Source organism: Spermophilus citellus (genome assembly GCF_964194105.1).
Source record: "Spermophilus citellus genome assembly, chromosome: 1".
In the NCBI taxonomy this organism is placed as follows: Eukaryota; Metazoa; Chordata; class Mammalia; order Rodentia; family Sciuridae; genus Spermophilus; species Spermophilus citellus.
Window position 1 is genome coordinate 230,550,774 of NC_138182.1, and position 21,001 is coordinate 230,571,774.

Here is a 21,001-nt window from a genome sequence, read left to right on the forward strand (position 1 = left end):
CAGGACAGCAAATGGGTTGGGCATTGCCCTTTAGCAAGGAGTCTCAACCACAGCAGCAGGTCAGCTAGTAAAGGATTGCTTTGAGTTCATTTCTTCAGTAGCAGCCTAAGTTTTGAAGATTTGGGGTCACCTGAGGAGAAATGGCAAATAGCTTTCTTTCTTTAGTCCTATAGCGAGTTTCCTTTCTCGTAATTTCCACCTGTTTAGTGTTAGAAAAGAATCATTACAGAGCTGTCAAGAAAATGTTGTCCTGAGCTGCTGCTTCATAAAATTTTAACCAATTATTATGAGCTCAAAAGTCAACCTAAGTAATAAGTAAACCAAAATTTGGATTTTCTTGAAACCCTTAAAGCCTAATTAGTTGCTATAGAGTATACTAGGTGAATACTAGTCTTCAAGCATGTAAATTAAACATTTTCTTTTCTCATCAGAAGGAAGATGAAGCCAGGTATGGTGACACATGCTTGTAATCCCAGCTATTGGGGAGGCTGAGGCAGGAAAGTTGCAAGTTCAAGGCCAGTTTGGGCAACTTAGCAAGACTCTGTCTCAAAATTTTAAAAATAAATAAAAAAGCTTGGGAATGTAACTCAGTGGTAGAGCATTTCCTTAGCATGTGGGAGCCCCTGGGTACAATCCCCAGTACCAAAAAAAAAAAAAAAAAAAAAAGGTATGGGGGCAGGGGTGATGATGATGAAGAGAAGGAGTCTTAAATTTTTCTGTGTGAGGGTCATGATTGTGACTTAGTAGTAGAGTGCTTGCCTAGCATGTGTGAGGCACTGGGTTTAATCCTCAGGACCACATAAAAATAAATAAATAAAATAAATTTATTTTTTAAAAAGTGAATGACTTTTTTACTTTAAAATCTTTAAATTGTTTTCTATATGAATCATTTCCTCTCTCAATAGTATTATTTCTCTTTGAATCTCTGCCCCATTGGTGTAGCTATTGAGGAAAATCCTAAGACTGTGAAGGCAGGTGCTGAGTCTAATGGACTCCATTAGTGGATCAGGGCTGCACATCAGTTGTTCTGAATTACTGTCAGTCTTTTAAAAATCTCTTTTGCCAATTTTTTGGTCATGTCCTTCTGGAATTTTTCTCAGCAGATCTCCTGAGCAGCATGGCCATCTCATTGTCTCCACACATAACCTAGCCTTTTTCTTTCTAGTCTCAGAAGATGTTCTCTTTATTTATCTATCAATCACTCTAGGCCAGTCTGTATTGCCTTAGTTCATTCTTATTTTATATATATATATATATAACATAAATCCTATCATAACTAATATAGCTACCTTTATACTATAGTATTAATAATATTATTTGATACCTCTTAAGGTTATGTGTCAGGTATGTGTTTATATTGCTTTTAATGACATTAAGTCACTAAATAGCAAGGAATTAGATACTGCTTTCTGCTTTAATAATTTATTAACGTACAGTGTGTGGGGGTTTTGTGTTTTCCTTTTCCCTCTTTCCATTTAGACAAATCCTTCATACTTGGCTAAGCTGATTTTCCAGATGCCACAGAACAAGTCAACTAAATTTATGGACACTGTTATTTTCACACTGTACAATTATGCCTCTAATCAGCGGGAAGAGTTCTTACTCCTCAAGCTTTTTAAAACTGCTCTGGAGGAAGAAATAAAGTATGTATACAAATATGTATGTAAAAATACCAATGCATAGGTCCTTTTTTTAGTGGTGACTTTTTTCAGGTTTACTAAAGTAATTTTTAAATTATTGTGGTATGTTATTCGTGCATATTAAAATATATGAAATTTCTTGAAATTGAAATGGAATCTCAATGGATGGTTTCATTTTGGCATTGTTAGAACTGTTCTGCAGTTCAGCTTTTTCCCACAGTGATCCCTTTTCTAGGGCTAAATTAACTTTTTATTTTGTATGTCTACAACAATTGGAAACCAAAAGTTTATTAACCAAAACCAAAAGCTTATTAATGAAAAAATGTATTTTATCAAAACTCTCTAAGAAATAGAGCTATAAATAGGTAGGATGCAGATCATGATCATGATCTCTGCTACAGTTCTTAGCTGCTCTTGCTAATTTATTCTCTCTTAGCTGATGTAAAGAATGTGCAGTTAACTGTAACAAATGCTCCCCCCCCCAAAAAAAAAAAAATACATGAGAAATGTCGTAAGCCAAGAGAGACCATAATTGGCTGTCTAATTTCTTGGGAACTTATGCTCTGCTAGTTCCTCTGGGTTTCTGAAGCAGATGAGCCAGGCAGCCCTGCCCAGGGGGTGTCTATAAGCTGGCATGAGAGATAATGAGGCATGAGAAGCATAATGCCCTGCAGTGGGGAGTGTGTGAGTACTAAATGAGCGACAAATGCAATGTAGCAGACTAGACAGATGGAAGGAGGTGCTCCCTGTAGGACTACTGAAGCAGATTTTATGGAAGAGGAGGAGCTGCTTGACCCAAAATTTTGAAGGAAAAACTAGAGCTCTTAAAAGATGAGATAGAGAAATAGTGGTGTAAAAGACACTCATTCGAGAAAGGGATAAAGCAGGAAAGATGGGGTGGGGCCAGATCACTGGAGACACAGAGTAGAAGCCCAGGTATTGAGGTTCTGTTTACTTTCTGGGCAGCTGTGAACAATTTCTGAACAGGGTATTGGCATGACCACATTGGTTTTCTTAGAAGACGGATCTACCAATAGTGTACATACAGGATGAATTGAAGCTACACAGGTCAGAAAAATGGAGTCAGAAGGAAAACAGACACAGCTTACTGTTTAATACACTGAGTTTGAGCTGTAGGTGGAGAAAATTGGAAATGTCAGACTGGCCCCTGGGGAGAAGGTACAGATTAGAAATTGAGGTCAGAGAACAAGTCCTAAAAAGAATGGTGGTTGTGCCAGGTGAGTGAATTCTGAGGGGACAGCATCAGTTAGTTATTTTGTTTGACCACTGGTTCATCCCATTTATACATAAAATTAGTCAAAAAGGGAAAGAAACCAGAATTTAAAACTGGAGGAGAAACCAGCAAAGGAAGTAAAAAAGAATAACTAGGTAAGATAAGAACTAGAAAAAAGGCACTGTCAAGACCCTAAAGGGAAAGAAGTAGAAAAGGGAGGAGGAGTGGTCAAGAGGGAGGAGGTCAAGGGGGGTTAGACAGAGGAAAGAGAAAAGAAGTCATGAAAAGCAGCTATCAAAGTCGAGAAGAGCTTTCTCAGCCATGCACTGTGCCTAGACGCTGCATTGCAATGAGTTGAGTGAGATCTGAAGGTGTAGAGACAGTTTATTTGATCAAGAAAGTTATTTTTGAAATGTGATAACTGGAGAATATTACATTCCTTGTATAGTGTCACCCAGTATTGTTGTCTTGGTTCATTTTCAATTCATACCTGCCTCCTAGATTAAAATTGAGGCTGAGACCTTATTTTTAGATCCTTAAAATGTTCAGATAAGAAATACATCTTACAAATAATTGTTTTTATTCAAATCACACCAACCTTGATCTTCATGGAAAAAAAATTAAACTCTAAAATGCTCTTGCCTGCCAGGGAGACATTGTTGAAAATTCTATCCATAGAATCAAACCATTTAATTTTGGGCTGGGCTTTGTTTAGGTCGAAGGTGGACCAGGTACAGGACATAGTCACCGGTAACCCTACAGTCATCAAGATGGTGGTCAGCTTCAACAGAGGTGCCCGAGGACAGAACAGCCTGCGCCAACTTCTGGCTCCAGTAGTAAAAGAAATCATTGATGACAAGAACCTGATCATCAATACCAACCCTGTAGAGGTGTACAAGGCTTGGGTGAACCAACTAGAAACACAAACTGGAGAAGCCAGGTAACAAAGTCAGGAATGATGGTTTTCACTAACGTTTTCTGATCATTTTTACATATTCATTGATATATATTCTTCAACTCTGTTAAGCCAAAAAAATTTACTGTGAAAAGTCAGTTTTCAATTCAAAATATTCGCTCCTGCATATTCGCTCCTGCATATCTCATATTCTTGAGCTTTTGGTCATCTTGATACTAAGTGGTATTTTCAAACTTCGGAATCAGTGGCTCCCCAATGCCACAAATATTGTAATCTTCTCCCTTGTTTATCCCTCATGTGTTACTAACCCTAGATCTAGATGTGGTATATGCTTTCTCTTCACCTGAGGAGAATCCTGGTTTAGTTACCAAGTAAGCAAGTTCTGTGCATAACTATTAAGAATTCAGTTAGATGGGCTTATTCTGGGTGGTAATTTATGGATTTATTCAATCCTAGCTTTTAATTTCTTGCAAAAGTATATCTTGTAAAATACTGAAGATATGCACAGAGAATTATATGGGTGGTTGTCATAGCACTCTAAGAGTGAAAATTCAGGAAAAGTCAAAATATTTAGCTTTGGAGAATTTATTAAATGATTGTGATAGTGATATAGATGCAATTAGGAATAATACCCCATTATCTTTTTTTAAATTATTGGTTATATCTATCTCACATATACATAGGATCTGTATAGAATGGGTATATACACAAATTGCATCATACATATGAATATATGGGTCCCATACACACATGTATAGAGGAGGACTTGGAAAGTTAGGCAGATGCATGAAAACGGGTTCTATGTATTGGTACTATTTTTTTTACTTTACTTCAGTGTAATTTTTTTCTGTGATGAACATATTACTTTTAATAATAATTCAGATTTTTAATGCAAAGAAAGTAGGAGCCAGGGTATGGTTCATTGGTTTTATTTGGTGGTTGTTGTTATTGTTGTTATTGTTGCTGTGCTGGGGATTAGACCCAGGGCCTAGTGTATGCTGCTTGGCAAGCACTCTGCCTCTGAGCCATATCCCCAGCCCAGTGGTAAAGCCCTTGCCTAGTGCACACAAGGCCTTGAGCAATCCAATTTCTGCACCATACCAAAAATAAATAAATAGATAGATAGATAGATAAATAAATAAAATAAAAGTTAGCTGGATCCATATTACATAGGTCTACCTTTTCTAATTTCAAAAGAGCCCAGAGGGTGTCCTGGAGTCCCTCCTGCTCCGCTGGTGGCAGAAGGCATATCTGACACTTCACTTAGCAGAATCTTATTATTGGAATCAAGTGAGCAACATCCATCCAGTTCACTTACAAAAAAAAACTGAACTGTAGAGCCAACTTGGCAGGAATACTAATATTTATACCTAAGGCTCCAGTTAATTTAAAGTGCTTGTGTTTTCAGCAAGTTGCCTTATGATGTGACCACAGAACAAGCTCTAACGTACCCAGAAGTGAAAAACAAACTGGAGGCATCCATTGAGAACCTAAGAAGAGTCACCGACAAAGTCCTGAATTCTATCATTTCCTCCCTTGATCTACTGCCGTAAGTTGGATTTGTAGCAACTTTGGCATTATTTGCTGAAGTTCTCAGAATCCTGTGTAAGATAAGCCCCTGCAGTGAAGATAGAGTTCTCCTCACATTGTGCTAACTATTTGAAGAGGATCACATTTACCTTTTAAATTCACAACTATTCTCTAAAGAAGGAATGATATTTTGGTCATAGCCACAAACACTGCTCAGTTATTATCGTCAGTGGAAGTCCTGTGATTCCATTACCATCCCATTTTATGTTTACTTTTTAGGGAAACTGCTCAGCTTTAGTTGACTGGAACAATTGCTGTTTGTTTCTTCCTCACTTAGCCTTTTTCCATTATTTTCTTTTGTCATCTGTTTTGTATGTAGTTATGGATTGAGGTATATAGCCAAAGTACTGAAGAATTCGATCCATGAGAAATTCCCTGATGCCACAGAAGATGAGCTATTAAAGGTAGATTTTCAAGGGTACTCTCACCATAGCTTCTTTTTGGGGGTCTGACCAAAATTACCAACATACCATTTTGTAAGATTTTTTTTAACCTCATGTTATAACCTCATGACTATTTATAATAAGCTGCAAGACTTCTCTTTCTAAAGACTATCAAGATTATTGATTATGCTAAGGTTAACTTAGAAATCTTAGACATGACTGCAGTTTTTTTGTATTAGAACATTTTGGGGGCGATTAGCATATTTTTCACCAAAGATAGTTTTGTTAACTATATTAGTGTATGGTTGTATTCACTGCCTTTACTTAATGCTTTGTTAGGGTACACATCAGAAAATGATCTGCACAGGGTGTGGTGGCACACACCTGTAATCTCAGCAACTTGGAGGCCTAAGGCAGGAAGATCACAAGTTGAAAGCCAGCCTCCGCAACTTAGCAAGGCCCTAAGCAATTTAGTTGGACCGTGTCTCAAAATAAAAAAACATAAAAATGTCTGGGGATATTGCTCAGTGGTAAAGTCCCCCTGTGTTCAATCCTTCAAACAAACAAACAGATAAAAAACGGAAAATGATCAAATGATCTCCTTTCACTTGGGAAATGTGATGAATATGCACTTTAATCAAAAAACTCTTAGATTTTTCTCTCTTAAAAATGGTATTTTTCTTTTGCATCACCTCAGATTGTTGGAAATCTCCTGTACTATCGGTACAAGAACCCCGCCATTGTAGCTCCAGATGGCTTTGATATCATTGACATGACAGCTGGAGGTCAGATCAATTCTGACCAAAGGAGAAACTTGGGGTCAGTGGCCAAGGTTCTTCAGCACGCAGCCTCCAACAAGCTGTTTGAAGGAGAAAACGAGCATCTCTCATCTATGAACAATTATTTATCAGAGACATATCAGAAATTCAGGTGAGAGGGGATGTTAGGTTTGAAGAAACATGCAAGGAGGTGGGCAAGAGCAATGTGTGCCTGGAGCTGGTATTGTTGGGGTAGAAAACAGGGACCCCAGTGACTCCATGCATTTCTTCTATCAATTGCCACTGAAGGAAGGAGAAGGGAAGGAAGAGCAGGCTAGGTTGCTGATGCCCAGGCATTCCCTTCCCACCCCTAGTATTCCTGCCACACTGAATGCTTCCTACATGTATAATTTCTGCTATTGGCAAAATGAAATGCTTACTCTTCCTGGTATGTTACACACTTGTACTACTTAGAATGAAACACTAAAACTAGTCAATTTCTGTTTTGTTGAACGTACGAGGGTAACTTTAGAAAAGACTGAGTTGTTTTCCCGACAGGAAGAATTTGCCTTATCTGCAACAAACAACAGGAGGAAATGGAGTATTTTGTTTTGAAAGGTTGGGAAAATCCCAGATTTTATATTTGTAGATGATTATGTGTGCATGTGGGCTCTCCTGTTCTCAGCCGTTCTTAGTTATATAAGTAAGATTTAATAATATTGACTTTGTGTTTCCAAAATATCACCCTGATCATTACACAGGGAGAATGGAGTGAGTCAGCAAGGTTTACTCCCCTGTCAGGGAGCTCTCTGATGAAACACTTTCATCTTGGCATTTGTTTGTTCTCTTGTCTACAGAAGATTGTACAAGTGTTACACAACTTCTACCTCCTTCTGTCTTCATTAGGAGACTAACTGCCCATTCTTTAGTTTCCTCTGGGTTAATGACTTGATAGTTCATGATCACCATCCCTATCTGGAATTTTTAGCCTTTTGGGAGAAAGTTACCCCAGTCCTCTGCAGCAAATTTTGGCCTTTCAAGCTGCTTGTTTTAATTCTGCTCAGTGACTGAAAAAGTACTATCCATGGCCCATATTTCTTGCAAACTCTTAAATGTTGTTAAAGCTTCCCTTTCAGTGTCTTTTTTCTTGAATTATTATCATCCATCTATAGATGGTTCCCAGCTCTTCATTTAAAAAGAAAAAACAACCCCAAACATATCCCCTTGCCTCATCTTGAATTCATCCTTTTTCTCTTCCACTCATATCTATTCTTTGTGTTTCTCAGTTTACCGTGAACAATTATAACCAAAACAGAACAGGGAGATCTATTGTCCTAGGGAGCATGATTCCCCACCACCTCATGACTTCTGCCGTTTCACCTCCCCCAACGCAAGGTTGGGAAGGGAGAACTCATTTCTGGTGGATAAGCCTTGAGTGCTCTTAGGAGAGCTTTCAAGGATGATTTCAGATGTCTGAAACATTTACAACTGTATAGAACAACACGCACACACCACCTGTGCTAAGGTCATTTGGAACTTCTCTTAAACTGACATCACAAGATGTTTGTCTCTTTTTCATATCTCTGTCTATATTTGCCATAGTTTAAAACAGTAAAGGTTTTTACAGTCTTGAGTATTACAGCATTTTCCAAATTTGTATGTGTAGCTTTAATAGTCTTTCCATAGACCTGCAACTATTGCTTGAATCAAGCAAGAATGAAGTAGTCTTAACTCCCATTTCTGTCAAGGCAGTAGTTAGGGTGGTGTAGACCATTTAAAGTTGTAAATTTGATGAATTACCTTGTGGGTTGTATTCTCTACAAAGACTTGATTCTCAAATCAAGAATTATTCATCTTAGGGCTGGAGATGTTATTCATTGGTACAATGTGTGCTTTCATGCACAAAAACCCTGAATTCAATCCTAGCACACAAAATTAGAATTAATCTTGACATTTTTATTGAAACATCCAGAACTCTGTGTGTGTATGTGTGTGTGTGTGTGTTTTCCTGGGAATTAACCCAGAGTGTCATGCATGCATTCTAGGCAGGTGTTCTACCGCTGATCTACATCCCTCAGGGACCATTTTTAAAATGATAACATTTTAAGATGATGTGTCTATAATTTGATCACAGTGATTCATAAATGGGACCTCATGCCACTTTTATTCTCCGGTTCTGTTTGAGGAGCTGGGTCTACATCCAGAAACATGGATGGGCTCCCATAGTCAGAAGCTGTAAACATCTTTTTCAAGGTGTGGGATGGATAACAAAGTACTAGCCATCATTCAAAAATTCCTATTTTGATAAAGCTGTTTAACTCACAGATTTGACTGTAACATTGGGCTTTTCTTCACCCTTTGTTAGGAATTATTTCAAAGAAGCATGTAATGTCCCTGAACCAGAAGAGAAGTTTAATATGGACAAATACACAGACTTGGTGACAGTCAGCAAACCAGTCATTTATATCTCAATTGAAGAAATCATCAACACGCATTCAGTAAGTGGGACTGAGGAGGGGTGATAGACCCATGGTTCAAATGTCTGTTCAGTTGAAAATGCTTGGTCTCTGCAGGACTTAGGGTATACATGTGCTAATACTCATATTCTTAATCCTAAAAAACCCTCCACTATTTATTTTCTAACATTTGGACATTAATAAAAACTCCTTTCCCTAAACAATAAAGGTTATTTTTGACACGATTAATTTGCAAAGTCAAATTGTAAATATAACATTTAGGCCCTGAACAGGGAAAAGCTCTGGAGTTCTCTCACTAGAGCCATGCTGCCTAGATCTACACCTGTTTCTCCCCCTTTCATGAGAATCTTGATTTTTCTATTCTTTTTCTGGAGAAGTAAGAATGTTCTATTTTATTGTTTGGGTATATACTATACTTGATCCTAGCCAAAAGACCAAAAAGCAATGTAAGGTTTGGACATAGAGAGATAGAAAATAGGCTGTTCAAGAAAGACAAGAAACCACCAATAGTAGCCTCCTAACAAAGAATCATTTCCACAATAGGAGACCTAGAATCGCCAAAGAAATCCCTAGCAAATATATGAGAAACCCAAAGAAATCCCTAGCAAATATATGAGAAACCCAAAGCAAACCTCAGAGTAAACGAGGAAAAATTGAAAGCATTTCCTTTAAAATCCGGGATAAGACAAAGGTATCCATGCTTTCATAATTTATATAGTCCTAGAAATTCTAGTTAGAGCAATTAAATAAGAAAAGAAAAGAAAATGGATAAAAATAGGAAAGGAAGAAGTCACTCTTTGCACATGATGTGATATCCTATACCTAGAAAAGATCCAAAAACTCCACGAAAAGACTGCTAGAGCTAGTATAATTGGCAAAGTGTAGTAGGTTACAAAATCAAAATACAAAAATCAATAATTTTCCTATATGCCAACAATAAGTCTGCTGAAAAAGAAATCAGGAAAATAATTCACAATAGCCTAAAAAACAAACACAAAAACCCTAGGAATAAATCTGTGAAAGACCTCTATAATGAAAACTATAGAACATTGAAAAAGACCTCAGAAGATGAAAAGACTTCCTATGTTCATGGATTGGCAAAATAACCATACCTCCAAAAATGATACACAGATTTAACCTGGTTCCCATCAAAATATTGATAACATTCTTCACAGAACTAGAAAAAAAACTCTCCTAAAATTTATTTGGAACAAAAAAAGACCCAGAATAGCCAAAGTAGTTCTAAGCAAAATAAGCAATGCTGAAGGCATCACAATAGCTGACTTCAAATTATACTACAGAGCTATAGTAACAAAAGCTGCATGATACTGGCATAAAAACAGACACACAGACCAGTGGTAAAAAATAGAAGACACACGTCATCTGATCCTTGACAAAGGTGCCAAAAGCATACATTGGAGAAAAGATAGCCTTTTCAAAAAATGGTACTGGGAAAATAAAAGGTATATCCATACATAGAAGAATGAAACTGGACCCTTATCTCTCACCCTTTATACCAAAAAAATCAAATAACCCAGTTAATAAATGGGCAAATGAATTAAACAGACACTTCTCAAAAGAAGAAATACAAATGGCCAACAAACATGAAAAAATGTTCACCATTAGCAATTAGGGAAATGCAAATCAAAACTATACTGAGACTTCATCTCATAACAGTCAGAATGGCAGTCGTCAAGAATATAAATAATAATAAATGCTGGTGAGGATATGGAGAAAAAGGAACACTTTTACACTGTTGGTGGGATTATACATTAGTACAACCACTTTGGAAATCAGTATGCAGGTTCCTCAAAAGTCTAGGCATGGAAGCACCATATGAACCAGCTATACCACTCCTTGGTATTTATCCTGAAGAATTAAAATCATCATACTACAATGATACATACTACCCACGTTTATAGCAGCATAAGTCACAATATCCAAACAATGGAACCAGTCTAGATATCTATCAGTGGATGAATGGATTAAAAATATGATATATATACACAATATGGTATATATACATAAAAACATGTATATATACACAAGCCATAAAGAAAAATGAAATTATGTCATTTATGGGAAAAATTATGGAACTCTAGAGACCATTATGTTAAGTGAAATAAGTCAAACTGAGAAGGTTGAGGGTCATATGTTTTTTCTCATGTGGAAGCTAGAGAGGAAAAGGAAAAGAAAGGTAGGGATTGATCTCATGAAAATCAAAGGGAGATCAGTAGAGGAAAGGACCAATGGGTGAGAGGAAGAGAGGGAGGGAGGAAGTGCTGGGAAGAGATATTGGCCAAATTATATTGTTGAATTGTGTATTATGTGGATGTAGAAATATATAGCAAATCCCATTATTGTATACAACTATAATGCACCAATTTAAAATGTGGGGAAAAAAAGAAAATTTTCCAAAAAAAAAATACTGCTCTATAATAAAAAAGAAGGAAGCTTTGAGCAAGAAGAGCTATGCAGGGGCTCAGCTGATAGAGTGCTTGCCTCACATGTACAAGGCCCTGGGTTTAATCCCCAGCACCACAGAAAAAAAAAGAGAGAGAGAGAGAGATGCAGAAGGCATCACAATACCAATCTCAAATTGTACTATAGAGCTATAGTAACAAAAACAGCATGATGTTAGTAAACAAAATAGACATGAAGAACACTAGAATAGAATTGAAGACACAGAAATAAACCCACCCACTAACAGCCATCTGATACTTGACTAAGCTGCCAAAAATATAGAAGAAAGCTTTTTAACAAATGAGGCCGGGAAAAATGGACATCAATATGTAGAAGAATGAAACTGGATCCCTATCTCTCACCATGCACAAAACTCAAATCAAATGGTTCAAAGACTTAGGAATTAGACCACAAACTTCACAACTGCTGGAAGAAAACATAGGGTCAGCCTTCCATCATATTGCTGCAGGTATAGACTCCTTAAAAATACCTCTGAAGCTTAAAAAAATAAAACCATGAAACAGTAAGCAGGATGACATCAAATTAAAAATCTTCTGCACAGCAATGATTAAAAAGCACGAAGAGAGGGCTCGAGTTGCAACTCAGTGGTAGAGTGCTTGCCTATCATGTGTGAGGCACTGGTTTCAATCCTCAGCACCACATAAAAATAAATAAATAAACAAAATAAAGGTATTGTGTCCATCTACAACTTAAAAAAAAAAAAAAAGAATCTTAGCTAGATGCTCCTCTGTCAGGAACTTAATATCCAGAATATATAAAACACTCAAAAAAACTTAACACCCCAAAAGCAAATAACCAAATGAATACATGGGCAAAAGAATTAAACAGACATTTCTCAAAAGAAGAAATATATGGCCAACAAATATACAAAAAAAAATTTTCCACATCTCTAGCAAGCAGGGAAATGCAAATCAAAATTACACTAAGATTTCATCTCACTTCAGTCAGAAAGGCAATTATCAAGAATATAAATGCTGGTAAAGATGTGGGGGAAAGGCACTCTCGTACACTGTTGGTGGGACTGAAAATTAGTACAACTACTCTGGAAAGCAATATGGAAATTCCTCAAAACACTAGGAATGGAAAACACTGTATGACCCAGTTATCTCACTCCTTGGTATTTATCCAAAAGAACTAAAATCACCATACGATAGAGATACAGCCACTTCAGTGTTTATAGCAGCACTATTCAAAACAACCAAATATAGAATCAGCCCAGGTGCCTGTCAATAGATAAATGGATTAAGCAAATGTAGTATATAAGCACAATGGAGCTTTACTCAGTCATAAAGAGAAATGCAATTATACCATGTACCAGTAAATGGATGGAACTGGAGAACATCATGCTAAGTGAAATAAGCCAGACTCACAAAGTCAAGGGTCAAATATTTTCTCTCATATGTGGAAGCTAGAGAGAATCAAAGGAAAGAAGGCGATGGGGAATGGATCAGATATCATAAAGATATCTCCTTCTAATTAATGGATTAGAAGGAGATTGAGAGGGAGGAAAGGAGAGGAAATGTAGAAAGAATTTAACAAAATCACATTATGTGTATATAGAAATATACCACAGGGAATTTTATTTTTATATATATGTAGAAAGCACATATATATAAAAGTGAAATTTTTAATCAAATTTTTCAATCAAAAATAAAAACATGATGGGCTGAGCTGTGGCTCAGTGGTAGCACATTTGCCTGGCATGTGTGAGGCACTGGGTTCAATTCTCAGTACCACATATAAATAAATAAATAAATAAAGTCTATCAACAACTAAAAAATATATATATTAAAAAAATACATGAGCAAAAGGAAGATCATTAGAGAAAGGCGAATAGGAGGAGGGAGGAAAGAGGAGTGAAAAGCAGGGTCAGATGGAGTAAATCAAAACCAATGCATGTATGATTTTGTTAAAATGAACCCAAGTACTATGTATAACTATGATGGTCTTTAAAAAAAAAATCACTTCCACTGTTCTGGGAATTCCCATTTCTTAGAAGCAGTCGATTTTGCAGTCTGTGCTGTCATAATGTCTCCATCTGGTTCTTATGCAAACTTCACCATCATCAGCCATTAGTGTTCCACAGTGGCACTGGGAAGGAATGAGGAAGCCATAGAGGGCTTTTCAATCATTTAAAATGAAAAGAGGAGCCAGGCACTGAGGGGTTTTGTTTTGTTTTTAAAAGACTAATTGGGGCTTTGTTGTTGTTGTTGTTGTTGTTTTAAGTCTCATCAGAAGTAGGTTTAAAAAAAAAAACATTTATTTTTTTAGTTGCAGGTTGACACAATACCTTTATTTTTCATAAGTGGTGCTGAGGATCGAACCCAGTGCCTCAAGCATGCTAGGCAAGAGCTTTACCTCTGAGCTATAGCCCTAGCCCAAGAAGTAGATTTTTTTAAAGAATAGTTTCAGACCTCAGTAGTCAAAGCAGGGTCCTCAGGATGTGTCAGAAATGTCCCCCAGACCTCTGCAAAATGAGTCTTCATTCTAACAAGATCCCTGGGTATTTTGATGCACATGAAAGTTCTGAATGCCTTTGTCACAACTACAGGAAAGCATAACAATACACACCTCTCAAAGATCATGCTCCTGTCCCTCAAACCAGATATACTTACAAGTAGCAAACTGGCCACTTAACATTTTGGTATCTACATTAAAGTTCTCTAAGAAATGAAAAATTAAATGTCAATTTGGAGGAAAGATTGTATCTAGTTTTGATTTTTGTCTCTCAGGGCTGACACAGGGAACATCTCTGACATTTACAACAAGCTCTTAATAAGTATTGACTAAATGAATAAACCATCCTCCTTTTCTCTAGAAGTTCCCCAAGTCTCAAAACCATTCAGCAAGGCACCATGTACAAAAATAATTTTCTAATGAACACATAGGCTCATATCTAAACAATGACCCATTTGTCTATTTTTATGGTATATGAGATCCATCTTAAATATGGACATCTTGATTATGTTTGCAGAAGGCAGTATCCACATTCAGAAAAGATAGTGGGGAATTCTCTTTCAGAGGGATTGTTTCTCATGGAGAGCAAAGAGAAAATGCTCTTGTATTAATTTGGTCTTTAAGGAGAAATAGTTTCCTTTGGTTAACAAAGATTGAAAACAGAATGCAGTCCTGGGAAACAGCATGAGGCTGCAGTTCCTTGGGGGTGTTGGGTTGAAAGCAGATGTCATGTGGGACAATGTGTAATGGCAGAGACTGTCAGGCAGAGACTGTCCTGTTCACTGTCTAAGGGTGGAGGCGTCTGCTGCAGACCTGCCAAGCCCTTGGCCACGTGGTTGACCCTCGCTGTCTAGGGAACATGTGGAATTTCAACATAAGGTCTTTAAGGAGACATTTTCAGGAAATGTTTTTGTTCCACAAATTACAGAATAAAGGGATAGAAACTGATCACCTAAATCATCCATTTCCAGATATGGCAGCCAAATCAGCTGGACTGTCTCTAAAAAAAACAAGTACATAAATTTATCCATCCTGCTTTTTTTTTTCTTGTTTCTGACATATTTTACCCCAGAATGCCATTATATGCAACCCTTCCAGGTTTTGCCTCACCTCTGTTGTTTAGTTAACTTTTCTTTGAAGCCACTTACCTTTTTAAAAACAATTCCTATTTCTTTGCATTAAAACAAAGTGCTTCTACTAAAGTTAACTAAACAGAAACTTCAGAAGAAAACAAGTATAATGAAAACAGAAGAGTACTTCCTTGCCTTGAAACTGCATTTAAGGCTGCTCTCCTGTTTTTGAAAAAAACCAGTTAGAAATGTCAGGGAAGTGTTAGGAAAATTCAGCAGTAAAAAAAAATGTTCTCTCTTTAATTAATCTTAAAGATTGACAAAGAAAAGCCAGTAATCAAGGCAGCATTCAGCTGGCATAAGCATAAAATAACCTTCTCAACAAATGGTACTGGGATAACTTGAAATCCACAACCCAAAGAATGAAGTTGGATTTCTTTCCATGCTGTGCCAAAAAAAAAAAAAAAAAAAAAAAAAAAAAAAAAAATTAAAGAGCTCAAGAAGGGTTCCATCTAAATGTAAAAATGAAAACTATAGAATTCTTGGGGAAAAAAATTGTAGGAGTAAATCTTTGTGGCCTTGAAGTCAGCATTGGTTTCTTAGATGTGACACCAGATACACAAGCAGCAAAAGAAAGAAATTAAATTACAGCAAAACTGAAATCTTTTGTGCTGTAAATAGTGTCATAAAGAAATGGGGGACTCTGCTGTGGCTCAGCAGTAGCACACTTGCCTGGCAAGTGTGAGGCACTGGGTTTGATTCTCAGCACTGCATATAAATAAATAAATAATAAAGGCCTATCAGCAACTTTAAAAAAATGTACATTTTAAAAAAAGAAGAAATTGAAAAGATAACCTGCAGATTGAGAGAAAATAATTGCAAATAATATGATAAAGAACTTGTTTCCAGAGTATAAAATTCTGCAACTCCATGATAAAAAAGATAAATAATCTGATTTTTAAAGGCATAACTATGCATCAAAGAAGCCAATCAACTCAGTGAAAAGGCAACCTATGGAATAGGAGAAAATATTTGCAAATCACAAATCTGCTAAAAGGTTAATATCTAGAATTTACAAAGAACTCCTACAACTCAACAACAACAAAAGCCTGATTAAAAAATGATCCAAGAGCCTGAATAGACATTTCATATACCAGTGGCCAGCAAGTACATGAAAAGATGTTTATCATCACTGATGATTAGGAAAATCCAAATCAAAACCACTATATACCATCCCACACCCATTTATATAATTGCTATTTTTATTTGTTCTTTTTAGATATACATGATAGAAGAATGTATTTTGACATTATACATACATGAAGTATAATTTATTCTAATTAGGATCCCATTCTGTGCTTGTATATGATGTGGAGTTACATTGATTGTGTATTTATATATGAACATAGGAAAGTTATGTCCAATTCATTCTACTGTCTTTCGTATTCCCATCTCTCCTCCCTTCCCTTCATTCCCCTTTGTCTAATCCAATGAAATTTTATTCTCATGCCCCGCCATTATTGTGTGTTAGCATCTACATATCAGAGAGAACATTAGACCTTTGGATTTTGGGGATCGGCTTATTTCATTTAGCATGGTAGTCTCCAGTTTCATTCATTTTCCACCAAATGCCATAATTTCATTCTTCTTTATAGCTGAGTAGCAATTAGAGAAATAACATAACTAAAACTACACTGGGACTTCATCTCACTCCAGTCAGAATGGCAATTATCAAGAATATAAGTAACAATAATTGTTGATGAGGATGTGGGGGAAAAGGTTCACTCGTATGTTGCTGGTGGGACTGCAAATTGGTGCCTTGATTCTCAGTATTATCATTTTTTATTGAATTTATTTCTCATTAAAGTATGTAGTTTTTAAGACTTTTTTTCTGACAGTATTATATAATTTTTAGCATGGGTAGATAAGAGTGTCAATGTTATGTTAATGGACAGCTGACATGTATTTTTGTCTATTCTTTATTGTCTTAGTAGCTTTCATGCTCTGTACATACCATAATCAACCTATTGCCTCTGAGAAACATGTAAGATAATGTATTTACAGCCATTTTTACAAGTTTATAATGTATTTTTCTTCTTATTTTATGTGTTATATAAAATTCAAAAATAATTTTTTTCTTAATTGAGAAATGGATATAAAATGCAAAATCCACAATTTTCGTAAGTGAAAATTGCTAATTGTTTTGCAGTACTTTATTATATTGGATGTCTTGTCTTTCTTGGGCTTTTAGTTAGCTGATGAATGAATACCTTAGACACTTTTGGGTTTTAGTTGGGATTTTACATAGCTTACATTTTAATTCTTGGATTCTTTGGTGTTTCTATTAACCTATAGAATTATTTTAATAAATGTTATAATATCAACCTGAAAAAATTTAAAAAAAAAATGTTGACAAGGTTGTAAAGAAAATGGTACCCTTATACACTATTGGAGGGACTATAAAATAGTACAGCTGATATGGAAAACAGTATGACAGTTCCTCAAAAATTAGAAATAGGCCAGCCACAGTGGCACATGCCTATAATCCCAGTAGCTCAGGAGGCTGAGGTAGGAGGATCACAGGTTCAAAGCCAGCCTTAGCAACTTATTGAGGTCCTATCTCAAAATTTAAAAAAAATAATAATAAAAAGAGCTGGAGATATGGCTCAGTGGATAAGTGCCCCTAGATTCAATCTCTGTACCAAAAAAAAAAAAAAAATTCTTTTTAAATAGAATTGCCATGTAATCCAGTGATTCCACTTCTAGATATACACCCAAAAAAAATTAATGGCAAGATTGAAAAGATATTTGTACACCCACATTCACAGCAGCATTAGTCACAATAACCAAGTGTCCATTGATAGATAAATGAATAAAATATGACACATATGAAATGCAGTATTATTCATCTTAAAAAGGGAAGAAAATTGTGATACATACTACCTGATTGCACCTTAAGGACAATGCACTAAGTGAAGTAAGCTGGTCACAAAAAGACAAATGCTGTGTGATTTTACTTACATGAGGTACCTAGAATAGTCAAATTCATGGAGTCAAAAAATTAGATTAATGTTTTCCAGAGGCTGGAAGAAGGGGACAGAGGGGAGTGAATATTAATGAGCACAGGTTTTCTTTTAGGGTAATTAAAATATTCTGAAATTAGATAGTGGAATTGGTTTTGCAAATCTGTATATTAAACACCAGACATCAAACATTTTAAATGAATTTGGTGACTAAAAATGAGTTGTGCAATTTTTGTGCATGCCCCGTAACCCCTTCTGCTGGGAAGGCTGAGGCAGGAGGATGGCCAGTTCAAAGCTAGCCTTAGCAAATCAGGGAGGTTCTAAGCAACTCAGTGAGGCCCTGTCTCTTAGTTTAAGCACCCCTGAGTTCAATCTCTGATACAAAAAAAAAAAAAAAAGGATTTAAAATGGAAATGGGGCTAATTTTATGATTATGTTTCAGATTTTTATGAAATAGTCTACAACACCTGAAAGCATATTGCCTATCATCAGAGGTATTAACTCCGTAATTTGGAATATTGTTTCAGTTTAATTAGAAATGCAAACAAAAACAGATATATTGTCCTTTATCATTTTCCCCTCAGATGCTGCTATCTATAAGACCTGGAAAGACACCCCAGCAGTTGTTATTCATCTTTGAGCCTCTTTAGGATCACAAAAAGAGGGATCCACCCATCACTTTTAGGTATTAGGTTAGGGAACCACATGGGCATGTCTGTCATCCTTACCTGTGAAGGATCTTCAATGCCAGGCAACAAATTAAAATAGCTAATAGTTGTGATTTTGGGGGTGGTGGGAGGGTGCCAGGGATTGAACTCAGGGGAGCTTGACCACTGAGCCACATCCCTAGCCCTATTTTGTATTTTACTTAGAGACAGGGTCTCACTGAGTTGCTTAGCACCTTGTTTTTGCTGAGGCTGGCTTTGAACTCTAAATCCTTCTGCCTCCACCTCCTGAGCTGCTAGGATTATAGGCATGTGCCACCGCCTGGCAATAGTTGTGATTTTTAGAATATTTAACCATAGTGTTTGATTGCAGCATAATTGATCTCAGAAGAGGTATGGAAATGCCTTTCCAGTCAGTTTGCTGCCAGTGTTAGCTTAGAGACTTGTGCTTTACTTTATACTCCTCCTCAATTTTGAATTTTTCTGTAAAGGTGAGGAAGCACAAGATCTTGCTGGCAAGTAGCTTTTTTTTTTTTTTTAATGAATACCTTTCTTTCTATAATTTCTTAACATAGAGAGCATATTTACCCTCAAGATAAAATGAAAACAGTGTCTCTTTGTAGTCCACAATTTTAATTAATGTCAGATTTGTATTAAAGATGTAAACAATATCTGGAGAAAATATTGAAAACTGAATGGGAGGAATATATATATGGTAGCAGTTAGGAACTGACTTCTGTCCCTGTACATGTGTTCCTCTCTGTATAAAGCTCCTGTTGGAACACCAGGATGCCATTGCTCCTGAAAGAAATGACTTACTCAATGAATTACTGGAGTCGCTGGGAGAAGTGCCCACCGTAGAATCCTTTCTCGGTAAGAGCTTGTTCCTGTTAACTAATCCTCATGTCTATGGATTTTGGCTCTTTTCATTTTTGTATCCTAGATAAAAATTTTATTTTTGGAATTTAATACTTAAGCTAATTTAAAGGAATAACTACCTTGCCCCCTTCTTACTTTAAGAACTCTGTAAATCAGGGCTGGAGTGTAGCTTACTGGTAGAGCACCTGCTTGGCAGTTGCCAGGCCCTGGGTCTGATCCCCAATACTCTACCCCCCACACCCCAAAAAATTAAGACTTCTGTAATTCACTGTGTCCTGGATTGTAAAACATTTGATATATATAAGGATAAGCTCCAGATACATCAAAAAGGGTTTGTTAATCTGCTTCACAAAGAAAGCATTACAGAAACATTTATTAGAAAATGGAAAGTTCCTTACTGTGTTTTCTAAGGATTTCTTTTATTAGTAGTTTTCTCTTTTTATTTATTTGTTCATAATTTGAAGATCTGTGGTTTTGTGAGGACTATGATCACCCATCTTATTACTCATCCTGTGTCTTCCAGAACCTTCTCTTTCATTGCTGATGCCATCACAAGGAGTGACTTGCAAGAATAACACTGTTGGGTTTTTTTGTACAGGGGAAGGAGCAGTTGACCCCAATGACCCTAACAAGGCCAATACACTAAATCAACTCTCAAAGACTGAGATTTCCCTTTACTTGACAAGCAAATATGATATAGAAGATGGTGAAGGTATGGATGGCCGAAGCCTCATGATAAAGTAAGTGTGTTGGTCAGCTTTATGTTTCTTTGACAAAATACTTAAATCTTCCCTTCTTTGAAGTGTTTTCTTATCTAGAGATTTTAGTTCACGGTCAGTTGCCTCTATTGCTTTGGGTATCTGGCAAAGCAGAACCTCATGGCAGGGAAGTATATGGTAGAGTAAAGCTGCTCGCCTCATGGTGACTGGCAAGTGAAAAAAGAGGGAAGGGGACAGTGGACAAAATAAACCCTTCCAGAGAACACCCCAGGGACCTGCTTTCTCCAAAAGTCCCCCCTCCTAAAGTCTCCTCCACCTCCCAATGGCCCATTAAGCTATGAATCCATTGATGGATTAATCCATTGATAAGGTTAGAGCCTTATTGATCCAGTTACTGCCTCCCAGCATCACTTCTGAACTCCGCTGCACTAAGGACCAAGTCTTTAACACATGAGCTTTTAGGGAATGTTTCAGAACCAGATCATTAGCAGTTAAGTTTGGGGCTTAAAGGCATGTCTCCAGTTTCATGTCTTAAACCATCCAAAATCAAGTAAGGCTAAATCCCCAAAAAATTTATTTAACAATAGATGAATATTGAAATGTATTATGTTTATCCATCAAACATCAGATCAAAGGATAAGTAGACTATTAATAATAGGAAGGAACTAAGTATTATAATAATGTACAAAATCTGCTTTGGTTCTTA

The 21,001-nt window shown here is 36.5% G+C and overlaps 1 protein-coding gene across 1 annotated transcript in view; it reads left to right on the forward strand.

Moving 5' to 3' along the window:
* IQGAP2 (IQ motif containing GTPase activating protein 2) overlaps positions 1 to 21,001 on the forward strand; it is a 285,989-nt gene that overhangs the window by 245,038 nt on the left and 19,950 nt on the right. Inside the window, exons 23-30 of the mRNA XM_081284983.1 lie at positions 1,480 to 1,643; positions 3,590 to 3,814; positions 5,199 to 5,339; positions 5,700 to 5,784; positions 6,461 to 6,693; positions 8,887 to 9,019; positions 19,468 to 19,570; positions 20,175 to 20,316. Of these exons, the coding sequence (XP_081141109.1) occupies positions 1,480 to 1,643; positions 3,590 to 3,814; positions 5,199 to 5,339; positions 5,700 to 5,784; positions 6,461 to 6,693; positions 8,887 to 9,019; positions 19,468 to 19,570; positions 20,175 to 20,316 (1,226 nt within the window). The remainder of the gene's footprint in view (positions 1 to 1,479; positions 1,644 to 3,589; positions 3,815 to 5,198; positions 5,340 to 5,699; positions 5,785 to 6,460; positions 6,694 to 8,886; positions 9,020 to 19,467; positions 19,571 to 20,174; positions 20,317 to 21,001) is intronic.